The 24,562-nt window shown below is 39.8% G+C and overlaps 3 protein-coding genes across 3 annotated transcripts in view; all 3 read left to right on the forward strand.

Moving 5' to 3' along the window:
* LOC117790936 overlaps nt 1-3,516 on the forward strand; it is a 30,218-nt gene extending 26,702 nt beyond the window's left edge. The window contains exons 5-6 of the mRNA XM_034630551.1: nt 2,665-2,934; nt 2,989-3,516. Coding sequence (XP_034486442.1) covers nt 2,665-2,934; nt 2,989-3,366 — 648 coding nt within the window. The 3' untranslated portion in view covers nt 3,367-3,516. The remainder of the gene's footprint in view (nt 1-2,664; nt 2,935-2,988) is intronic.
* Nucleotides 3,517-16,625: 13,109 nt separating this feature from the next.
* On the forward strand, nt 16,626-17,620 carry LOC117792391. Its single transcript, XM_034632522.1, has one exon. The coding sequence runs from the start codon at nt 17,063-17,065 to the stop codon at nt 17,618-17,620; it is 558 nt and encodes a 185-aa protein (XP_034488413.1). The 5' UTR covers nt 16,626-17,062.
* Nucleotides 17,621-19,382: 1,762 nt separating this feature from the next.
* LOC117790908 (dynein heavy chain 10, axonemal-like) overlaps nt 19,383-24,562 on the forward strand; it is a 31,149-nt gene continuing 25,969 nt past the window's right edge. Inside the window, exons 1-8 of the mRNA XM_034630520.1 lie at nt 19,383-19,459; nt 20,304-20,551; nt 21,455-21,597; nt 21,655-22,283; nt 22,349-22,539; nt 22,593-23,187; nt 23,254-23,560; nt 23,625-24,014. Coding sequence (XP_034486411.1) covers nt 19,388-19,459; nt 20,304-20,551; nt 21,455-21,597; nt 21,655-22,283; nt 22,349-22,539; nt 22,593-23,187; nt 23,254-23,560; nt 23,625-24,014 — 2,575 coding nt within the window. The 5' untranslated portion in view covers nt 19,383-19,387. The remainder of the gene's footprint in view (nt 19,460-20,303; nt 20,552-21,454; nt 21,598-21,654; nt 22,284-22,348; nt 22,540-22,592; nt 23,188-23,253; nt 23,561-23,624; nt 24,015-24,562) is intronic.

Below are 24,562 nucleotides of genomic sequence, written 5' to 3' on the forward strand. Positions count from 1 at the left end.
GGAAACTCAGCGAGGAGCCAGCAACAACAACAGCAACAACAACAAGAAGCGAACGACTGCAGTTGGAAATAAGACAGTAGAGGAGTGTACGGGTAGAGGGGGGCAGAGCTATAAAATTCATTGTATTCTTACAACTCGACGCTAGCTGCTCAGCCGGCGAAGCGGTTTTGCAGTAAAGTTATTATTTCATAAAGCCAGAATTATTGAAACAATACTTTACGCTCGCACTTACTTACACACACATGTGTGTATGTGTGTGTGTGTGTGTGTGTGTGTGGGCTTGTCATGCAAAATTTCACTTTAGTAGCATAATTTTTTATGCCACATTGTTGCAGCTGCGGCAACTAAAGCAATATAAAATATAAATAGAAATTAAAAGCCAACAAATAAATGAAAACAGGAAAAAAGCGAAACGACAAAAACTTTTCACGACAAAAGCAACTTGAGTCGAGTTGAGACGAGTTGGGATTATGTAGTTAGATATTGCTGTTGACGTTGTTGCTGTTGTTGTTGTTGTTGTTGCCTACGGCAACATTTTCATATGAGTAACTAAAATGTGTGTGTGTGTGTGTGTGTGACTGTGATTCGACCGGCCATATAATTCCTCAAAATGGCAGACATTTGCGTTTGTTTGGCGCGCTTCCTGGCGCTGCCACTTCCGCTTCCGCCAGCCACGGAGCACGGAACAACAAAGTCACATGCAATTAAATAAATATGACAACAACAGGCAGACAGACATTGACTAAGGGAGAGAGAAAGGATTCATCCTGACAAGCTATGGCAAACAACAAACAGCTAAATAAATAAAATAAAACGCAAGCGATATTATTTATATTAATTTAGCTGTATTCAAACACACACATATTTATAGAAGTGTGTTTGATCTCATAATTAACGACATTAAATTCTATAAGTGAGTTGAGTGTACAAACAGTTGTTAATGCGCTAACAATCAAATTAATTAATATTTTCTGGTATATATTTAGACTAAATATGAAAACAGACTAACATAAATTTCGGTGGAAATATTAAACTAATTTATTTAATTATTGTTAACTCAATTTAATCGAGCTCCCAACAATATAAATGAAACAAATACACTTTCGATAAGCTCGTGCGAAATACATTCCCCAAGAACTTTTATCTTATCAGCAAGGATAATCCTGTCTACGTTAGATGCAATCACTGTTCATCCAGTCACCCCAAAAGTCTCTCTTTCGCTCTGGCACTGGCGTGGTTGGAATTCAACGAATTTGTTGCACTCATAACTTGTGCTCAACTGCAGCAATACTAAGCTGCATTCTGTGGCATATCGCATACATTGTGGCGAACAAATACTCACACATTCACAGACCGCACACACACACACACACACAAACACGCACCAACACATACAGTCATAGAGGGAATGTTATCAATATGCTTCACATTTGTTTTCATTTTACGATTGCGTAACGAGATCAACGCCGACAAATCCAAAAGCCACTAAAGCCACAGCCCGCAAGGGAGAGCCCAGGACCTGAAACCCAAAGCCCAGAATACAGAGCCGATAGCCCGAACCCAAGAGCCAATCCCAATATGCCAAATAGGAGCCGCGAGCGCCAAATCAGCTGTGGCTCTTTCAATTGCAGAGCCAGTCGAGGTGGAGGTGGAGATGAAGATGGAGGTACTGTGGCGCCCTTATCGACAGTATTATCTACGAATGAACTAACACAACAGTGGGGAACAACAGAAAAATGGAGCAAAACAACAAAGCACATGGCCTGGCCATGAGCAACGGCAACTAAATAGAAAGCCAGGAAAGCATTTCGCTAAAGTGTTGAAACAATCGTAAAAAGCAGTTGGGCGCCCGGGGCACAACACAATGGAAAGCTCGCTTGCCTCCTAAACCTGGTAACTGGCAACTGGCAATTGGCATTGGCAACCAGCAACCAGCAACTGGCAACTGGCAACTGGCAGCGCCAATAACAGAGCAAGCCAACAACACAGAGGGATTAGTATGGATGCAAATGAACAAAGCATCTGCTGCATTGGGCGGCATATGCAAAGCGTAAAAGGGTTGTCTGCACTTAAATGCAAGGCCCTCAGATCCGCAACACAGCGAAACAACACACATGTTAATCGCGAATGATGCTGCCGCTGCCACTTCTCTTCCTACTCCTCCTCTTTCTACTCCTCCTTCTTCGTTGCTTGCTATTCAAGTGGATTTTGAGTAGCAGACTGCGCTCGAGCTTGACTCGAGTGGCCCAACGTTTGCTGCCAATTATCAGCACAATTGCAAAACCGCCACTACCAAAATGAAATTTAGGTTTAACATATCAGTAGAGCACCACGAATACGGTATGCCCTATGAAAAATAATTTCACAAAATGCTCTAGCATTTAAGTAAATATTTAAAAGAAAGTTATCAACAAATACACTTACTGATAAATAAAATCCATATGCATTTTTCCTTTTTATGTACTTATCCATACGAAAGTCAAGCTGATAAATGGCAAAGAGTATAACTTAACAAAATGGCTAACTTTAGGATACTTCAGCTTCTTTTTTTCCTTGCACTCTGATGTGCATTTTTATATAATTTTAATCAACAGCTTCAAATATGTGTATTTGGTATGAGTTTCACATTTTAATTGAAGGCATTTCTTTGGTTTCCATTTGCAGCTAACGAACTCGGATGCCACGTCGGTCACCCTGAAGGGAGTCACGAGGGATCTGACGGGCAGCTATCAGTGTGAGGTATCGGAGGATGCGCCATTGTTCCATACGGATATTCGGTCGTCGCACATGCAAGTTATTGAGCTGCCCAAGGACGACCCGGCAATGCAGGTGGACAAGAAGGTGATTGGTGTGAATGACAATTTCAAGGCAGTGTGCACAGTGGGGCCATCGTATCCGCCGGCGAACATAACATGGTACATCAACGGACGCAAGGTAGGTAACAGTATAAGATTGCCGATTACCAGGTGCTCATAAATGCCATCACAGGTATACAAAACGCCACTGCAACGCATTAGCCAGGACGCATTCGAGGGATCGACAACATTCTCATCGCTGGAGATCTATCCGCATAGTCAGGTGCTGCAGGGCTTCTTCCAGGCCATGCCCAAGTATCAGACCAGTATATTGCTACTCTGCGAGGTCTCCATACTGCATGTCTTCCACAAGAACGTGCAACAGCGCATCGGACTCAGCACTGCGCCGCCTACAACAATTTCACCCAATCTGCTGGGACTTGAGGGCTCCAAGCGATATGCCAATGGCGATCCGGACAATTCAGCACTTACTGGCGCCGCCCAGTGCAGTTGCAGTGCAGTCGGAGTGCTCACACTGGCGGTGGCAACTCTGGCAGCGGCTCAGCTGTGACCAGGACACACTGGACGTGTCACATAAGTAAATAATCGAGTTGTTGGGGCAAGCAGCCACTCAGCCATTCAGATCCACATCCACAGCCATTGTCACGGTCAATACCGGGATAACAACGAACAGCAGCTACCAGCTCGGAGCGAACAGCCCGAAAAGTGTAATTAAAAAATAACAAATGCAAATAACGAACAAATGTGCGGCAAGCAAAATTATAAAAAAGCAAATTGCGAAACAAAACAAACAAACAAACACAAAAAAACTACAAATAAAAATTAAAAACAAAAAAGAAATGTTTTCAAAACGTTGTGAACGCAGCAGCGTAGCAGCATGTCCTTGTGGGTAACCCCTTTCATTTCAGTTGTTGTTGTTGTGCGCTTAACAAACAAGGAGGCCATGGTCGGGTTTTTCCAATTAATATATTTGTCGCCACATACAGAAAAAAAGTTCAGATTATGATTAAAATTTATAAAAAATTAAAATTATTTTAAATAAGCTATTACAAATTACAAACAACGGGGAAACATAAAATGATTTCACAAAGCCCGGCGGTTAAAATAATTGCGCTCAGAACCCTATAAAAAAAAATATGTTTAAATAAATACTAAAAAATACTCAGAGCGTAGTTACAGACGTTGTGGACGTGGTGTGATGTCAAAATCCGCAAGGAAAACATAAAAATAATAATAAAACCCAAACATAAAATGAGAAAATCAATAAACTAAAATAAACAAACTTATGCACTTGCAAGATGAAAAAAAATTGCAAAACTAATTTACATAAAAACAATTAATTACCGTAAGTCATAAAAATAATTATACACTAAGTACACCCTACCCTCCAACGACCGCAGCCTAGAATTATAAGCTATGTAAATAATAATTGTAAAAAAAAAAATCAAACAAAAAACGAAATCAAAACAAACCCTAAATACATAAACAAGACGAAGGCAACAACAACAATAATTCCGTGCAATATTATATGGCACGTTTAATAAATTAAACAACAATTAATTAATGTTGGAATGAGAGAGAGTCCACTTATGATACACTCGTAACACCCATTGAAAAAAATGTAATGAATAATTTGATGTGAGTAAAGTTATTTTAATTGAATTGAAGCCATTCGCGTTGCGGTTTTGTTGCGGTATTTCAGCCTTTTTTTGTTTGTTGTGAAATTGTGAAATCCATTTGTTAGCTGCATAAGACAACTCTGTTTTAGACTAAAGATAAATTACGATTAAGCAAAAAAAAAAAACAAAACAACAAAAGCATGTTTAAAATAACTGTCGAAGCTAATGAATTTAGTGAGTAAATGTTAGTTGAATAATAATACGAGCATTAAAGCAAGATAATTAAAAGGGAGGATAAACTATAAATAGGATTAATTATAGAGGTTTATGCGCAGTGAGAGCTTCTTTAACAGTTCTTGTTATTACGAGTTAAGAAAACCTTCTCAGTATTCTATAGTTTTAAACTTTGATCTGAGCGTAAACCTCCAATAGATTTATGTACTTACAAATTAGATACATACGAAGAATCGAATCAAAAGCAAGCTAAACCAGTTGTAAATCAAAACAAGAAATTAAATTACACAAATAAATGCGGAATCTTGCAAAGCCATATTAATACAAAAAAATACAAACCTAATAGAAAAATGTAAAATCAAACTTAACTACAGGAAAAGAAACAAAACAAAACAAATATTAAAACCTAAACGTAAACGAAAACAGAAGCATTGAGAAGGAAAGGCAAATTGAAACAAAAATATATATTAATAAATGAAAAAAAAAAATATGAATAATTATTGAGACGTAAGAAAAGCCAAAAGATTTCAGAAAATCAAAAGCACGCCATAAATGAAACAAAAACACGACAATGCGTAAGGAACTTAGCTCAAAATTATAAACAATAATGGCAAAATTATAAGATGAAATAAACAAATAAAATAAAATAAAATAAAATGGTTAAAATGTGTTTTATTTCAAAGTAATCAAGGTGAGAGCTGCTGGTAAATTGCACTCGATTTAAGTAACTTGGGTATGATTGGATCGACAATAGGCTCACTTATGGAGCCAATGTAGAGGCAACCACAATCCACTTGAACTTACCGAGTCGCTCAATTAGCATACAGTAACAAAAGTGGATATTATAACCATATATGCACATGGTATAATTTTGGCAATAAGCTGGGCATAGGCACACACACAGCTGTATGGCTATAACCCTCCCAAAAGGTAGAGATGGCCTTGTTGGCATGGCCAACACTTGCTTCAACATGCAGTGGCATCTGCTGACGCAGGCGGCGAGTGCTAAATAAACATGCAGGAAACAGTCTTAACACGAAGGAGCACCATGCTGTCTCTCTCTTTAGAAACTGAACTGAAACGGGAACAGAGCAGTATTTGCCATCTCCTGTGGTACCTCCTGTGCCACCTCCAAAGCCATCGTTGTCTCATGTTTTGTAAATTAAGCAAACAAATTAAGTGCACTTGGCGCACGGGTCTCATACACGGCTCTTGCTGTTGCGCTCCGTGTAAACACATTGTGATTGTAACAAAGCCATATATCAAAACACTCACACACAGCACTCACACACCCACACACCCGCATATATTGAGAGAGACAAAGGGAAGGGGCATAAGGTCGCCCTTGAGCAGCTTTGCCTCCCACAGCGCCCAAGGACACTGGCAGTTGGCGTCGAAGACTCCAGAGCAAACCAGATCAGACCAGAGCCACACACACACACACGCACACACGCACAGCATGTTAGTTTGTCTTAATTAGCTGCCACTGCCGTTCCCGCTGCTGCGGCTGCTCCAGATTCAGCAGCCGCATAGAGTGCAGCTCAGGCACAGGGTGCACACCCATCAGTTATAGACACTGCAGGAGCAGTAACAACCCCTATCGCATACCTGAACCTTATATTTACGATCCATTGGTTGCAGCCAAGTGGCAGCCAGTTCCCCACTATCCATTTCCCCCCTCCTCCAAGTACCCCATAATTGTGCAGTCATTCTCATTGCGCTGCTTAAAGTTTTCCACGTACGCATATTTTACAGGGCAAAAATACACACACACACACTGAACGAACATGTGGCGTATGCGTAACGTGAAATGAAATGAAAAGACAAAATGTTGCCGCGTGTTGTTGCCACACACAGGGATTAAAGAACAAGTGCCACAAGAATTCTCCACCATCCACAACTTCAGCTCTAAACGTGAAGTCACACTGTGAAGTCTGTGAACTATGCTGACACAGCGGAAAAGTCTTATCCTGGGTCGTCGCTGACAGGCGACTAACGCAATAGGCTCTTCAGCAAGGACTAAACAAACGAGTGAAAAATCCTTGATAACAAAAACTTGCTTGACCCTTTAAATTCAACCACCCTTTTTGTTTTCTGTTTAAGCGAGAAGCTTTGATGACTTTAAAGGATACTCAATAGAAAGAGTGAACTATCTGTGAAAATTCTTAAATATATATTTTGAATCAAGCGATTTAGCGTAAATAAACTCTAATCTGACCAATTAAATGCAAGCATTTGAGCTGTGGGGTTGTTGCTTTAAATGCTGTGTTATTATTGATTAAAATGTCCCTAAGGATTAGGGGGAATGGATACACAAATCGTTATATCAATCCCACGATGAATTCAAAAATGTTGCGCTTATAATTAAATGCGTATCGGGCAACAAATAATGCAAAATGAGTTGCATATTTTGGAGTATTTTGATCTGGGACTAGGAATGTTTATGTTTGTTTTACGACTCTCAATGGGGCGTGGCTGCGTTGAATGATTTGGTTTATGGTCGTTGCATGCATTTAACAACACAAGCAACAACAACAATAGCAAGACTAGGGGAATAGGAGTCAGAACAATGGAGAATATTGGCTGGCATGCGAACCTAAAAACATTGTTAAAATGCACCAACATTTGTAGATTTATAGCGCGCTAATCGCGGCCAAACAGCAACTTGGTTTGGGGGCGTGGCATTTTAGGTGGGCGGCAGTCGTTACGATGGCGTTCCAAATTGTAAATTGTAATGGAAATTGAAATGCAAATGCATGGCATGACATTTACGAGTGCAGCAGCCACTGACAGTACAGCAGAGCAACAACAACAACAACGAATAGCAAAACTTTGCCAAAAAGTCACCAATAAAATGTTGCAACTAAATGCGGCGCCATTGTCGTCGACGTTACTTGGCAGGCGGCGGGAGAAACGTCAACTCTTGGCCAACATATTTTCAATTTGTAAATGCAAAACAAGACGATGGCCACGCCCACAACAGAGTCAAGACAGCCTATAAATTTAAAGTTCTATAGTAAGCCTTTCAATTAGTAAAAGAGACAATTTCTAAAAATATTCGTTGCATAATTCCAGGCGTTCCATGAGCTGCCACTTCAGATGCAACGGCAACAGCAAGAGCAAAGGAAAAGTCAGAGGCAGAGGCAGAGGAAAAGTATCCATACCATAAACGCTTTACAGCCCGTTAGCTGTCAGGATGCGCCGAAACTGTTGATGAGCGTGCTTTATGACACCCACCACGATGCCTTGGACATGCAACTGACGGCCACGTGATGAATGCAGCAAATAGCGAAAGCGATGACAGCGAACCATAAATTCCGGAACTGATGTTAAGCAGGGCAGGAACAAGGATTGGCTCCAAGATGTGATGATGGTTCTACGTGCATTTGGTTCTCGTTGTGATTTAATGTAGGAGATCAATACGGATATTGAGACCATTTGGTCATATAGAAAGAGTTTCCTTGACTAACAAATCAATAAAAACAAAGCATGTCTTAACATTAAATTCATTGAGATGTTGACTTTAAAGTACATGTTGCTGAGCATATTCAGCCATTTATTAATCTTACTAAGAGCAAAGTTGTATACGTGTAGAAAAGTTTGTAGCAAATGTCTTTAATCTCAAATTGCCCCCAAAAATTACAAATATTGTCTGCTTCGGTTGCCACGGTGAAGAAGCTATCCCCATCACAATGACAATCATCTCTGCTTCTAACAAATTGACTTTGCTTATTGTGTCAGCCGCTGTTTGGCTTTGAAAATTGTTGTTAATTTTGCATTGAATTAAGATAAAATCTGCTTACACGAGCTTATAAAACTGAGCAGCTCAGCCCAGCCAAAAACCAACCCTTTTAACACTCTTCGACAAATTGCTGTTGTTCTTCTTGTTGTTGTTATTAAAGTTGATGTTGTTGCTTTTGCTGTGGCTGAGGGCATCGTCAAGATTGTTTTCACATCAGGCAACGCCAGCAGCATTAACATCAACAACAACGGCAACACAGATTTCAATGTTTCGCCACAGTTTATTATTTTTGTTCATCAGCTAAGCCAGCTTCATGCCATAGAATGTTGTAGCCACATTTTCCACTTTCAATTCCCTTTCCTGACTGCTTTTGTTTTGGGCTAACTGAAAATCCTTTTGTAGCAACAATTTGCAGCGCATAGATTAAAACTTTTAATTTGCTTTTAATTAATTAAGTTGAAAATCGCGGCTAAAAGTCACTGGAACTTACCCTCACCCTTCATACGCTTCATCAACTACGCCTCATCTTCCGCCTAACCCCTCGCTACACTGCCTCCCACTTATTGTTTTACATACCTCGCACAGGCGGCCTCTGTGGCTGCTTTGAGCAATGATTTCAGAAAATTTGTGTTGAATTCTATTTGTGGTCGCCTAACTTCATTTATCTTACGGTTTTCATGCCCTAATTGAAATTCGAAATTCAATTCAGTCTAAAGACAGTAAATGTGCCTTGATATGTGTCCCAAAACAATAACTGATATTTCTTGTATGCATATATCTTATAGTTATTTTAGCCAAACGTCATTAAATATCAAATTTTCAATTAGCCAATCGATATTTGCTTATTATTTCAAAAGTGAATAGATATACATATAATATTAAGTTAGAGGAAATATTCAAACAATTTAATGCCAGCTGATGAACAATAGATTATTGAATATTCGTAAGTATATTTATAATTATGGGCTGACTCTGATTAAAAGCAATCATGTCTCTCGCTTTGTATTGAAATGTTATTATGACGAAAAGTTATTAGATATAAGATATATAAGACCAGAATTAAATTCGTTATAGATTTTTAAAATTAATGCTAAGCTTATAAAGTTTTCAATCCATTATCTCTATTTAAAAATAAATTATTATTATTTTTTGAAAAACGTAGAACTCATGGAAATATCAAATAGCAATAGTTGCGTAATATTAGTGCAACTTTTCTTGAGTTTTTACTGAAAATTGTATTCTTATAAAAGAAAAAAATTGTTCTGAGGCAAAGCTGTCTTGAGGCCACAGAACAGGCAGAGCATGCAACAAAATTTGAGAAACATTCGAAGCCGTTGTTGCCTTTTACGCCTCACTGACATTTGCTGCTGCTGCTGCTGCTGCCGACTTGCAATGTGGCAAGTTTTATGCTTCAAAGTAGAGTTTTATACACGCACACAGGCGTACTTACAAGTTCATTTTTGGTTGGCGATGCCTGCCTCACGTGTCCTGCCGCTCCTTTGTGTGCTCAACGTGACGGAAATTAGCGTGGTACGAGTATGTGTATGGGATGTGACTGTGGCTCAGTGTGTGTGTGTGTATTCACGACTTGGCGCCATATTTATTTTTTCACAGTGCTGCAGTTATGATTGTACACACAGACAGACACACTCACATATTGACACATTGAACGTAGGCATGCGCATCTTTTGAATTTCAAAATTGTTGGAATGTACATACTTATTTCATGCTTTGTATAAACTGACTGTTTCCCCGTCCCTGACCATGCCGAGGGCCCTGGCGCTGTGATTGATGTTTGCACGCAAGCAAAGTCATTCAAGGGGTAACGGGGAGAGCGGAAGAGAGTGAGAGAGGGGGGCACAGCTATTGCCCCTGCCGCGTCGCCAACCGCAAACAAATATTTTACATTTGAGTACGCGCCACTTTTGGATCGGCGCTTCGTTTTATTCAACTGCCAAAACACGAAATTGCGCATATTTACATTACCCACACACACACACACACACACACACACACACACACTCACACAGCAATACTCACACTTACGTGCACGTCAATCTTTTATCATAATTTGAGCATAGCACGCCTCATAAATTTGTTTGCTAAAAACATTTTCACTTCATTTATTTGAAACAAAATGCCAAAAACTCTACTCCAACCTAAAATTGGCAACTTCATCCAACTGGTAATTGCACTTCTCTTTAAATTATTTGCCTTTGGTTGCTTTTTTAAAAGCAGTTGCCTTTGGTCATCTTGGCCAATTTCAGCGAAGAGATAAAAGAGTTTTATGCGTTAATTGCTTGAAAAGTGAAACATGAAATTAAATGAAAACATCGGTGGACACAAGTGTCTTGCGCATATAACTCATACGCCTTGTATGACGGACAACAGCCGCATTCAGGTAATTAATAAAAGTTGTCCTTGCCGTTATCGTTGTCGTTGTTCGTTGTTATTTTTGTCGTTCCGCCAAAACCGCATATTTGTTTACATCTGTGTGTGTGTGTGTCGCAGACAATCAAGCTGCATTCTTTAACGGCTTCGGGGTTGCCATCTGGGTTGCCAGCACATGCAAATTATAAAGCTGCCCTCCGGCCAGCGGCTGCAGCAGCAGCACCAGAGGTTTCCTCGTGTGATAAGTGACAAATAAATGCGCTCTCAATGTGTTCGTTGTCTGGCTGTCGTTGTCTGTTTATTCCTCGATCCTGCCCTGGCCTGACCTGGCCTGACAGCTGCAGCAACTGGCGCTGCCACGTGGCAGCCACTGCGGCTCTTGCTTTGGCCTGTTAAATATTGCAAAATATTTCACTGTTCCAAACGTTGCAAATTATGAAAAATTCGCCTGAAAGTCATGTGTGTGCGTGGGCGCCTACGAATGCCAGGCGTTTCAGGGCCGGACAGGGCGTTTCGGGGAGGGTCATCGTCACAGTCGACTTTGTATAATTTCGAGTGTTTTTTTCCCACGAAATTGCTTGCATATTTTAATGAAACTACCACATGACGGCTGACATCAGCCAGGATATGGACCATGGAGAGCGTTCTCGAGTCATTGCAGCCGATGGCAGCGTTGACTGACAGCCTGTCAGACAAACAGAACTACTCATAATTAATTCTCCAGCAAATATATGGGTTAAATAGAGCTTAACAGACCATGTTCGTTTTAATCTTAAAAAAAAATTATTTTTTATTGGCTTGTGAACTTTTTTCTACCACTGTTTTATTATTTTGCATTCTTCCAAAATGAATCAAATAAAAGTACCAGTAGTAAATAGCCAAGATCATGGAGTTTCCAAATATATATAATGGGTTTCCCCAATATAATATAGTTATCTTTTCCTTCGTCTTACAATTTGAGACGCTCTGTAAAGCTTTTTTCTCGTTTTAATTGTTTCTATTCGGGCCTTGAATTAATTTGAGATCTTGATCATTTTGCTCCAAATTTTTATGAAATGAGAAATTCCTAATTTTTGTTCTCTGAATGTTTTTCTTTTTTTAATTTTCCAATATCCGAATTTTTTTTAGTTGAAATTTCTAGTTTCTGATAACTTTATTTCCATCTTTATTTTAGTGTAATAAATTTTTAATTCCTTGCTTTTTTATTTTTGATTCTTCTAATTCATCAAAAAGAAAAAATTTGGGATTCGTATGAGGTACCATTAATGCGAGAATAAAACGAAATTCCAGTAGTTGATATAAATATTTAATGCTTTTAATTTAATGAGCATTACTTAAGACTTAAAATTGTTTAATTTGATTCAACTATGTTGTCAATAAACGTAGCATCCATTAGCATTTTTAGCTATGCTTGTTGGCATATTAAGGCTGCGTTAAACTACACTATTATTAATTAACCCACATATTAGTTAGCAGCACAATTCCTTGACCTGCATTTCGCAGAGTAAACATTATTTGCAAACAATTAGATAGCTTCGTTGCACCCTAGAACTCTTGCACACTAACTGAATCAATGGAGAGACTCGTAGGATTCATCGACAACAGCAACAGCATCATCTGACTTTATTTATGAGCCAATGATATTGCCAGCGATTTGCTTTAACGGCAACGTGACAACGAGAAGCAAGCACTTGGCATAAAGCGTGGAAGCCAAATGAAAACACGTGACGCGATGGCAATTGGTAAGCAACAAAGCTTCAGCTTTGAATTATGGCAAACACTGTGGCATACACAAGTAGAAGCGCCCCAACGAGTCCACCTTTCCCCTGCCTCTGCCCCACTCTTAGTTGCTTAGTTGGACCATTCACTGGCCACGTTTGCATTTCAATTTGGTTCTTTTGGAGCTGGTATCTCCCTTTTGCTCGGCGCTTTATATTCTTTTTGTGCCACGATAAAATCATAAATCAACGGTGAATCAGGTAAATAAAAATAATGCTCAGAGTGCGTATGCAAATTGAACTGAAACTGAGCGACGGTGAATTTTTTGGCTGAGATTTGCTGGCGCAAAAATATGATAAAACTTGAGGCAGCCAGAAAAGTTTTTGACTTCTGAGAAAAGTTGACGATGGTTATTTTGTGTTTTTTCTTTCATATTTTTAAATAATATTGTTGCAAGCAACTTTGACTTTTAAGTAAAGCTATCTTAGTCTCTCTGTGTGTGTATAAAAGAGTGTGCTTGTGTGTGTGTGTGTGTGTGTGGGTATGTGTGCTCGTGAAACGAATTAAAATAGCAGGGCAATCACTGCACCGTTAACTAGTAAAAGTTTTAAATAGCATGACTAATGTGGAAAAAGCTGATGAACTTGAATCGCTGTACAACATAAAGTAGAACACTTTAGCTATCAGTAGTCAATCATCACTTAAGACTCAGTTTTCTCAATAACTCTTTTCAGAAGAGTCCGATATAAGGTAACCCAGCATCAATACACAGCTCAATGCTTTATGGTAAAACCAGAAGATAGAAATCAGATAATTATCCGTTCAATGACAGGCTTTAATTTGAGAAGGACAATCATTTTGCCGGATAGTGCAATAGGGTAACGTCTGTTCACTTTGTGGTGGTTTATTAGTTCACTACGAGTAGCTTTCCATTGCACAGAGTTCGGGCCTGGTTTTTTGGTTTGATTTGGTTTGGTGTGGTGTGGTGTGGTGTGGTCTGGTTCACTCTTCTCTCTGGCGCTTGTGCTCATTACACAACCGCAGAACGCACAATATCTGACAGACGTCGGAGTCAGTGCCTATACTATACCACCCTGTGTGAGCTGTTGCCCTTAGAGCAATGGAATAGCATCGAAATCGTTGTGGTTTCAGTACCCATATCCCAATTGCAATTGAGGATTGCAGGCGTCGTCTCAAAGTAGACTATGCTTATTAATGGACGCACACAAACAACGGCAACCAGACAGATAAGACAGGAAAATCTGTGCACACTAATGGACACATTTGCCTGCTTTCCCATCCGATTCCATATGAGCAAGAGCATTTGTCCGATTCAAGGGCAGCGGGGAGTGCGTCATGTGTCCAAGGATTTATTAAAGCTGCACCGGCAACCGGGCTAGTTCAAAATTCATTTACTCGTCCTGAATGCAGTGCATTTCGAAATGCGTCTAAAATTTTATGGCACGAAACAAAGACAATGTCAGTGTTTTGAAAAGCAAAGCTGCATGGCTCTGAAAATTTCGGCATTGCGGAAACGGATATGCAACAACAGAATAGAACGGGACTGCAGCTTGCAGCATGCAACAACACCACATGTGTGAAAGGCTGCTCACTCAGTGTCTGCAATCAGTTCCTAATTAAACCGATGACGAAGCCCAAGGAACTTTAAGTCCATCCACTCTCTCCCCTATCTCTGTCTCTCTCTCTCTGCCTCTTATCTCTGCAAATTAACAGACACATTTACTGGTACTCGCAAATTGTTGCTTTAACCTGTTCCACAAGAAGATTATAAGCTGTCCTAAAATCACTTTTCAAAGATAAACATGAACATAAAGCTTAAGGTAAGCTGAAAATATAAATGATTAACTTTTTGGTAAATTATCCAGATATTATCCCAGATTATTTTGTTATTGTTTATTACAGATTTTATGTAGTTTAATTATAATACAAATTCAAAATAAGAGTAAAATTTTAATTTTCAAATTAAAAATTAACATCAACAATTTTAATTTATTTCAAAATTAAAAAAAAATTAAATGTCTGATTTTTAAAAAGAAGAATGAAAGTAAAAGTAATATCATAGTTATTAAATAAATATTAAAATTAAATTTAGATTTCATAATTTATTTATCTAAAAATAGGATTTTTGTATAAAATTTTTATTATTTTAAGAAAGAACTAACAAATTATCTTTATATAATATTTTGGTAATTCTTATTTTATGATATTCATTGTAAAAACTATAACGAACCCTATTATTTGAATCAAAAGAAAATCATATGAGTTGTTCACTACCTATGCAGTTGCAAATAAATAGACGTATACGTAATGACTTCGCCAAGTTACTGTAATGATTGGTAACGGTGCACCGCGATGGTGGAAAAGTTATTAAGCGCAAATGCAAACAGAACACAAAGAACCATTAAGTTTCAGAGTCTCGAAGCTGCGGTGTGTGTTTATCAAACTCATGTGCTGCAGATGGAAGACGCAAACGAATGGAGCAAAGCGTGCCCAGAGACACTTATAAAAGAGGCAAATAGAAGCACACACACACACACATACACAGGCGACAAGAGTGACAGATAGACAGGGCGACAGACAGAGAAGTCAATAAATTCTCATTTCTCGTGCCGCGTGAAGCATTTCACCTGCAAGCAAATTGTATGTTTTGGTGCAAAGGCAAGCAGAAGCAGAGCAATAATAAATACAAATAAAAACATGACGTATAAAAATTACACCCACAAACGTATAACCCGGAATCTGTACCAACATTTGTACAAGCTATATTAAGTATACGCACAGTTTGAACCATGCATTTTAATGATGCTCACATTGCTTTGGGCACTTAATCCAGCATCTAGACCAACCTGCGATGACAAAACATTCATTTATTTCAATTAGTATTGAACTCTGTCTGTCTGTCTGTCTGTCTTCCTGTCATTCTGTCGTTTCGCCGGTGGCTGGAATAGATCAAGTCAAAGCTCAACACCTGAAGGTAATGTCAACAGCAAGTAGCACTGTGTGTATTTTCAATATCTTAGATACCAATTTCACAGAAAATGCAGTCATTGGTTTGGTTGTGGATGTGTGCTTATTGCTTGTATTTTGAATTAATCAAAGTAAAATCAAATCCAATTTAAAATTGCAACTACTCTAAATTAGTTTGCCAACGCAATCGCTAACAAGTCCAATGTATGATCTAAGTATACTCAGAGATACTTATACAAAATTCTCGCAAATAGAATTTCTTAGCTTATCTCAACGCAGTCGGCCAACTTTGATTGAATGCAAACAGACCGCGAAGCATTCCAATAAGAGATGAGCACGTGTCGTGATACGACACCCATTTGGTATTCACTGCACTTTGGCATAGCTTATCTCTATTCAGGTTGAACACGAAGTCATCTCCATTTGTAAATCAGACAGCTGACGCTTTGCGTTACGTGGGCTCCTTATATTTAATTACGGAATGGTGGCCTTCTGGCAGCTGCAACACTGCAACACTGCAACACTCAAAGCAAACTTAGGATAAAGCTTTGAAGGCAGTAACAGCGAATGCACTTTACTATTGCTCTGTAAATATTTCTATTTCTATATTTCACTTAAACGTTTATTAAGCCAATGACGACTTACCAGCCCGTTGCATACACTTGACCTGCTCGGAGGTGCATAAACTGGGACTCAGGGATGCGATAGCGTGGGGTGGACTGCCTGGTAACGTCCCTGGCACGTTGCTAATGTGCATGGCCATTAAGTCAGCGCTGCGTGTTTTGTTTACGCAACGCAACGCGAGCGCCCCGAAGGAAGCAAACACTTTGCCATCTCACTCTCGCTCACGTACTGTTGCATGTTGCAAGTGCAGCTGACAGGTGGCAAAAGGGCAAAGCGACTGGCAAAATTATATTAAACAGAGTTGGTTGCTTAGCCAACAACAACAATGGCAACAACGTTCCAAGGCAACGCCGCAATATCAACAATAACAATAAGAACAACAACAACAACAACAACTGTCGAGTCCCAGGGAAAATTTCAGTTGGCAGCTTTAAACAGAAAATCAAAGTAGCTTCGGCAAGCGATATTATGAAAGGAAATGAAATATTTCTCAAATAACGTTGCTGCAAATTGAGCAGCGATTTCAACATTTCAAAGCGTTTATATTTGGCCTGCAACATTTGGCATTCACCGCGGCTGCAGACGTTGTCCCAGGTAACACAAAAGGATTTGCAGACGCCAAGTGCCCGGGAGTCAACAAACGCACACGTTCGCACACACACTCTCCACATCACACACGCACACACAACAAACAACGGCGAACAGCGCAACGGAAACTGAAATTGATTGAAAGAACAACAAGAACAGATACAGATATCCACCGCCAAAAGGAGGGAAAAGGAGGAAAAAGGAGACAGCCAACGTTTCGCCGTTTGATGTGCCAAAGCTGCAACCAACTAAATACACATTGACGTAGCTGGGAGAGGCAAGTCAAACAGAAGGCGCCCTTTGGTGGAGGGCTGCCTCGGAGGCGCCACCACACACCACCGATGTCGGCTTTAACGGAAAGCGGGTCGGCAAAGTCTGCCAATCTATCACAACAGAGCACTGGCGACTATTCAGGTGGTTCCATTAGCCAGGATGAGCCGCGCATCACCTGGATCAAAACCATCATTGCCAATCAGCTGGGCGTATTCGATCCCAAGCATGTGAATGCCCTCGTTGCCAAAAATCGTCAAGCTGTTGAAGACTTTCTCAACAAACGTTATGAGAGACAAGCTCATCTCGATCGCGTCATCATGTACGTGTGGCGCACATTCTATGATAGGCTGGTCGAGGAGGAGATCACCGTGCTGGAGGAAGTGCCTCGACCCTCGGCGCCGGACAAAAAGGATAAGAAGAAGAAGGGCGCCAAAGGAGCTGCCAAGGGAAAGGGCCGCAAAAAGGGCGGCCAGGATGCGGAGCCAGCCGCGGACACGGAACAGGCAGACAACGAGGCAGGCGATGGACCCGCAGCGGAGACTGATCTCGAGGCTGAGTTCGAGGGCGAGGAGGAGGCCACCGTTATCAGCAGTGGCAAGAGCTCTGCACGCTCGAGACGTAAGTAGTCCTCTTCTCAATGGAATGTTGCTAATCTACTTGACAGTCAAATACATTAATTTCTGGTGCAGCCAGCTCTGATATGGAAAACGGTAAATATTACTCATCCTTTGTTCTTTACGCCATTTTTAATTTGGAAAGTTTTGCCTTTTGTCCTGCACTTCTCGCCTTCTACACTTCAATGCATCGCATAAATTTGTAGCCCGTCCAACTTAATATCAAACGGAAATCTTCGTCCTCTCTGTGATTCACATCATAAATATTTAAGATTCTCATTTCGGTTTGCCTGCCTAATATTCATTTCTTTCTCAACTTTTAATTTGAATTCGCACCACAACCATGCCCGCCCCTATCTTCCACCCCTCACTCGCGAATGCAACTCACTTGATTTGCTTTTCTCGGCACAAAGATAACAGCAAAGTTTCATTCCGCTCATTGCATTTAAATGGAACCATAGAGTTCGGAGACAATGCTAATGCAAATGCCACAAACTGCATCTGCCTTTTGCACGTCAATCAGAAGCTCACAGTAGTCGCATTCACTTAACACATTCATCACCTACCTGCCACGCCCATTGTTTCATTCTAACCGTCTCTCTTAATCTCTTTCTTCCACTGTGACAGGTCGTAAAACCAAAAAGAAGTCCTACGTACCGGTCTATATTGAGGTGAAGGTAAGTACAAAGACTCATGCTATTAATCGAGTAAGAATCATTAGTGTGGTTCTAAAATGAAAAATAAGATCAAATTAAATAATCGATTCTTAACTGAGTCAAGGAATTTTCTTAAATATGATTGTCAGTTCTTCGTATTACTTTAAATAAAATATTATAATATTCTCTTTAATTCGCAGAAAATTGTTCCCGCTTATGTGAAAACTCCACTGCTGCATTGTCACTTTGGCGAAATGTCATCAAGTAATCTTGATCCTAAGATTAAATATGTTTATATTCTACGCAAAAATGCCAGGGAAATTCGTAAGTTATTAAATGGACTTGCTTTTATATTGAATATACTTCTGATGGATACATAGAATAACTAGAAGATATGTATCTACATATAAAAATTATTACACTGATAAAAAATGTTTTAAACTCAAGATTTTTGTCTCAGAACTAAGATTTTTGGTCTAAAAAATGCGTCAAGAACATAAAATTCTTAAATAAAGGAAACATATTGATTTTAAGAACATTTTAAATAAGACCAAGTTCTGATTTTAAGAATAAATGTTCTTAAAATTATAATTAAAAAAAAATTATTTTTAATATTTATAATTTTCTTTTTAACTTTGATTTATTGACATTTTATTCTGTTTTAGTTTTAGAAATTTTATAAATGTTATTTTATTTTTCAACGAGTAAGATTCGAACCGCCGCCTACTGTTTCACAACTGAAGCCAAACCAGAGCGCCACGGGACCATTCGTGATACGAAATAGTACCTATATATTAAGATTTTAAGATTTTTTAGCTTAAAAATCTTAGTTTTAGTAATTTGGTCTAAAAATAATCTTATTTTAGTAACAAAATATTTAAAATGAATGTTCTTGATTTTAAAAGTTGGTCCATTTTTTCATTGTATTTATATAGAACTAAGTGCTTAAACATCCTATTTAGTTAACACTACACTATTTACCAGCTCCGTGAATAGAAGAAATCATAAAATCAATGCCAACATATTGTCAATTGTGATAGGGCATTCTAGTGTGCAATTGCTCATTAATTTTGTTAAATTTTGTACAGCCTATTTCCAGGATATATCAAAGTGCTTTGCCGAAATGCCTCTACTTTTTCTGTTGGGTTCGATACGAGGCTCTCTAATCGATTCGCTGCGACACGACTTGAATGTGGTAAGTCCTACTATTAAGCTGCTCATCTGGACGAACCACATAGACCACTTAACGCCATAATACAATACACAATCCGCAACTGAAATCACTCAAATTTGCGCCCTTTCGCTCATTTCACACCCCATAAAACGTTATTCAATCAATCAAGGGCTTCCAAGCCAAGCCAAGCTTCAGTTTCTATTCAAGTGTCCGTCTGTTCATTGGTCGCCTTTACCATTCTTCTTCGTCCTTCGTCCTTCGTCCTGCAACCTGCAAGCGGCGTCCATTCTTAACCGCAAAACAAAATGTGACGAATTGTAATTAATTCCTAAAACAAGGCAGTCATCTATCAAAATGGATGCTCTGCCAAAAGATTTTTGCGCTTGAGCGCACAACAGGCGGTCGTCGTTGGCGAGGTGCAGGGAATAACGGGACAACGGTTGCATGCCCCTCGAACGCCTCGAGCAGCGGACAGCGGACAGCGAGAACACAAATTGCTTCATCATAGCCTCAAAATGTGCTGTGGTTTCCATTAGGCTGGCTGAATGGGAAACCCTCTTTCCCTCCAATCATCCCATTCACAAGACTTGGCAGCTTGCAAATTTTGCGGTTTGTGGGCGTAACCTGCTGCCCCCTGACTGCCATAATATTTGCTTTTTGCATGAAAATAAATTGAAAATTTGCTGAAAATCGGTTTTTGGCAAATCAACGCGCCAAATCAATTAGGATGCCTTCACAGACCAGAGACCAGACATTTAACTCTCTATCTACTTGACTCGTCGAACATATGATATTACCATGTTGTTATTTATTTTCACTTATTCTATTGTTGCTGCTGTTGTTGTTGTTGTTGTTTCTATTGCAGGTTTACAAAAGCGCCTTTCAATTTCAATTTCGCGAACCGGACACCACGGATATTCAGCAAATGGACAATAATGATGAGCAGGGAGGCGGCGCCGATGGCAGCGGCAGTGCTGGAGGTGGAGGTGGAGGCGGAGGCGGTGCTGGGGATGCCGGGGAGGATATTTCAAGCGAGGCTAAGGAATCGGGCCCCGGTCTATTGGAGCTATCCAAACCATCGGAATTTCGTTTGAAAGCGCTTAAACAACAAAAGTATTTAACTTTTAACAAAGGCAACGCAACGTTCGCTTCGTTTGTTGACGGGCAGCTGGGGGAGTAGGGGGGCGTGGGGGGTCGGTCTGTATTTCGGCATTGGGTATTGGGCATTGGGGAATGAGAAATGGGGGAGGAGTGAGAATTCTAGAGTCGGAGATGGGGCTGTTGTACTCGCGCTTTATTGGTTTTATGCTGACTGAAGTGTTCGCTGAATGTGCTCCGACTGTGAACGCTGGCTTTTTATTTTTCCATGTTTTTTTTTTTTTTCTCTTCTCTCTTTTTTTGTGCACATTTTTCGTTTGCCCTTTGTTTTGCGTTTATCACTGGTTGCCATCGACGCGGCTACAGTTTCTGTTTTTTTTTGTTTTTTGTTTTTTTTTTTTTTTTGAGGATCCTGCATAACCCTTTTCGCACATAAATTACAGCGCATCCGATAAGAATTTTTATTTTTAATCGGATTTCATGCTGCCATCAACGGCGCCAGCTTCGCCCTCTTCATCGTCGTCGTCGTCGTCGACTTCGTTGTCTTTGCCGTTGGCTTGAAAGCCAACATTTATGGCACTTTGGGGCAGAGCCTTACTCAACCATGCACTGGAGCTATCAGTGCTGCCCCAAAGCAACCGCTTGGCCAGTTCCACTTTCAATAACAGTTACAGTAACCGTTGTTGTTGTTGCTCTTGACTGTGCTTTTTTTTTTTAGGCATGTACATTAAAAAATGCCTTCGTCAGAGACGGCAGCCAGCAGTCCTAAAGTCCTTTTGGCCAACTCTTTGTTGTCCTTTATTGGTATTTGTTGCTCATTTCGCTTATCAGCTGCTTTTCATTACGCTTTGTGTTAATTTTACATGTCGAGCGCCTTTAATTGTGTTTATTTTATTTGTTTATTTTGCAACATGACAGAAAGCAAAAGGCAATGGAAGCGCAGGCCAAGAAGATGCAGGCGGCCAAAATGGCGGAAACTCAAGAGACCCAAGCCGAAGCAGACGAAGAAGAAGAGGCTCAGCCTGTGGCCATGGATATAATATCATCCTCCGAGGAAGAGGGTAAGCAACTCTACATATTTTGATAGCAATCTAGTTGATTTCAAAACTGATTTACAGTGGAACAGAAGCCTGAAAAGCTGACCATCGGCGAGCGCTGGGATAAGCTGCTGAACGAGACCAAGGCCAAGGTGGCGGCAGAGCATGCTGCCGAAGAGGCAACACAACCAAAGATTATGCCAATCCAGCGTCGACTGCTTAAGGAGATGGAGGAGTTCGATAATGAAATTGTCTGGACTATTAATCATATTGTGTGGGCCTTTAATCTTCCCACTTCGTATGTTCAACCCGATCAGGAGGAGACTGAATTCGAAGAAGCCATTATTCGTGTGCCTCTGGATCCCAAGAAAATAGATCTGATTCCCACATACACACAAGTACAGCTAGAAGATGTTGTCGATGGATGGATAAAGTATCTGATAAAGACAATGAAGTCGTTGAAGGACAGCAAACTGGATGAGTTCACTCCAATGGCTGAATATCGTTATTGGCACAAAATGGAAATCGATCTCTATGGCACGCTGGAACAACTTAAGACAGAATTTGTGATGACTGTGCTTAATCGCTTGACGGCCAATGGATCAAAGGTGCTTCCCGAGTGGAACAATGTGTTGAGCAAAACCGAGGAGCGTTTCAAGCTGGCTAAGGAGAATTCTGACTATTTGGGAACCATCAAAGACTACTTGGAGGTGTGTGAAAAACTTTTATTTAGTGTTCGATCTTCATTACGTTTATCTTTATTTATTTTGTGTAGAAAATACGGAACTACGATAGCTTTAAAATGTCGGTGCTGCAGATACCCAATGTCATGGTCGGGTTGCGTCACATTTGGACAATGTCCAGCTACTATTGTCGCGATCCGGAAATGCAGGTACTACTTTGCGAGATATCCAATGTTTTCGTGCAGAAAGTGAAGAAGATCATCAACTTTGACAACATTTTCCGGTAACTAGAGAAAAATACAACGTCTTAATTGAGATTACACAAGCCTCTCTTAGATATTCTGCCACCTACACGTATGAGACGGCCAACAATTGTGCCAACCTTTTGCGTTGCTGGAAACAAGCCTATAAGATAAGTCGTCAGCATATTGAGGAATCTGGAGCTGGATCGCGCTGGGAATTCGATAGCACTAAGCTCTTTAATGAGGTGAATCACATTTATCGTGTGGCTGTGGATATTGCATATGTTGGACGTGTTTTCATTCAATATGAGAACTTGTTTGGCCACAATCTAAAGGCCCTGATTACCGATCCTGCTATTGTGGATAATCTTATGCGAAAGATTTATCGTTTACTGGATGATCTCATACGCACCGTAGACTATGATATGTTCTTGCCCAGCAATTGGGAGAACTGGGAGTACTCACTGGAGCAATTCAATAAACACCTCGAGATGCTGGAAATGGAAGCCAAAACAGTTATCGATCAGAGCATTAATTCTCTACTTTCAGCTGACAAGGGCATTAAATTGTTAACCAATGCAAATGCTATTGATACCCGGAAGACCTTACAGGAGTTTGTTGCCTCCAAACATGAGAATTTATTGAGATTCTTTATCAGCGAGATCAACAACGTAGAAACAGAATTCACGGTTTGTTTGTCTTCTACCAAATTGGCTTTTACTTGTCATCTGAAATTGCCCTTTTTTGTCTTATAGAACAATAAGAAGACGCCACCTATGCCCCGACTTCAGCCATCTAAAATAAGCGCTGTTGGCTGGGTTCGATCGCTGGGTAAAAGACTGAAGAACTCTGTGATGGCCTTCAAAAGTCTGGAAAATGACCCGGCAATGGAAAACAGTTTTCTGAAGCGAAGCGCTTTTAAGCAATATTTTGAGCTAATGACAGTTCTGTTTCAGTTCGAGAAGATGCTGTTTGAGAAATACATGCAGAATGCAACCTTTATAATAAATCACACCAATCGATCTAACATACTGAACATTCAAATATGCAAGGAAGATACGAGTAGGTTTTCTCTTCTTCAGTTTTTGACAAACTTAAACTTATCAAACTGTAATTCCCACCGTAGTGACCTACATATCGGAAGCCTCGCAAAATCTTAGAATTAAGAGTCGTGGCGGCTCAATAGCTGCGGCGAATCCATCAACCGTCGGAGCGAGTCAAATGATTAGCCTCGCGGAAGTTTCATCCGATCAAAATGTTAGTCCAGCATTGAGCTTTATGGAAGAAGACGAAGAGGAGGATGTAGAACAAAATGCTGTTGATGCCACAAACATAGGATTTTTATGTAAAATAAACAGGTTCACAGTGTTGACCGCGATGATTATGTGGATGGTCGGCAAAACACGGCATGCAAATCAGCAGCTGAACAAAGCCATTGCATTTTTAAATGTCATCAAAGAGAAGAAAGCTAAGGATATTTCGCCAAGAGATCGAGAGTGTATACAAATTTGTGAATGTGAGTATGCTGACCAATATTTAATACAAAGTTTAGTTTATTCATTCGTTCATTACCTTTAAACATCTTAAATGAAAATTAGCAGATAACCCTTAGATATTTAATAATTATTCGATTGTTAATTAGCCTTAATCGATAACTATAAAATGATCATCGAAATATCGTACGAATTTCGTGTTCCAACCTCTGTTGCAAACTTAGCTAATTTGTTGCTAGTTCTCGACATTTTCACAGTTCTGTTGAACATTTATACATGCAAATTTGACGACTTAGTCCGTAATAATTTAAAGACCATATACTCTCGATATTCTGTATTAATACTAGTGATGTAAACATATATCGAAATATCGACAGCTCGATTTTCACGGAAGCGATTATCGAGTACTTCAACTCGATGTTTTTAACGATCTATCGAGTTGATTAAATCGATTTCCATTAAAAATCGACAACTCACAGGGGATTATTTATCGTAGTTAATTTGTAGAATTGAGTTTGGCCGTTCAATTTTTGTTCAACGACCATAATAAATTATTACCAAATAGCCAAGG

Source organism: Drosophila innubila (genome assembly GCF_004354385.1).
Source record: "Drosophila innubila isolate TH190305 chromosome 3R unlocalized genomic scaffold, UK_Dinn_1.0 2_E_3R, whole genome shotgun sequence".
In the NCBI taxonomy this organism is placed as follows: domain Eukaryota; kingdom Metazoa; phylum Arthropoda; class Insecta; order Diptera; family Drosophilidae; genus Drosophila; species Drosophila innubila.

Excerpts from the sequence above, each read along its gene's own strand:
- LOC117792391 (XM_034632522.1), top strand. The coding sequence starts at position 17,063 with ATGTCGGCTTTAACGGAAAGCGGGTCGGCAAAGTCTGCCAATCTATCA.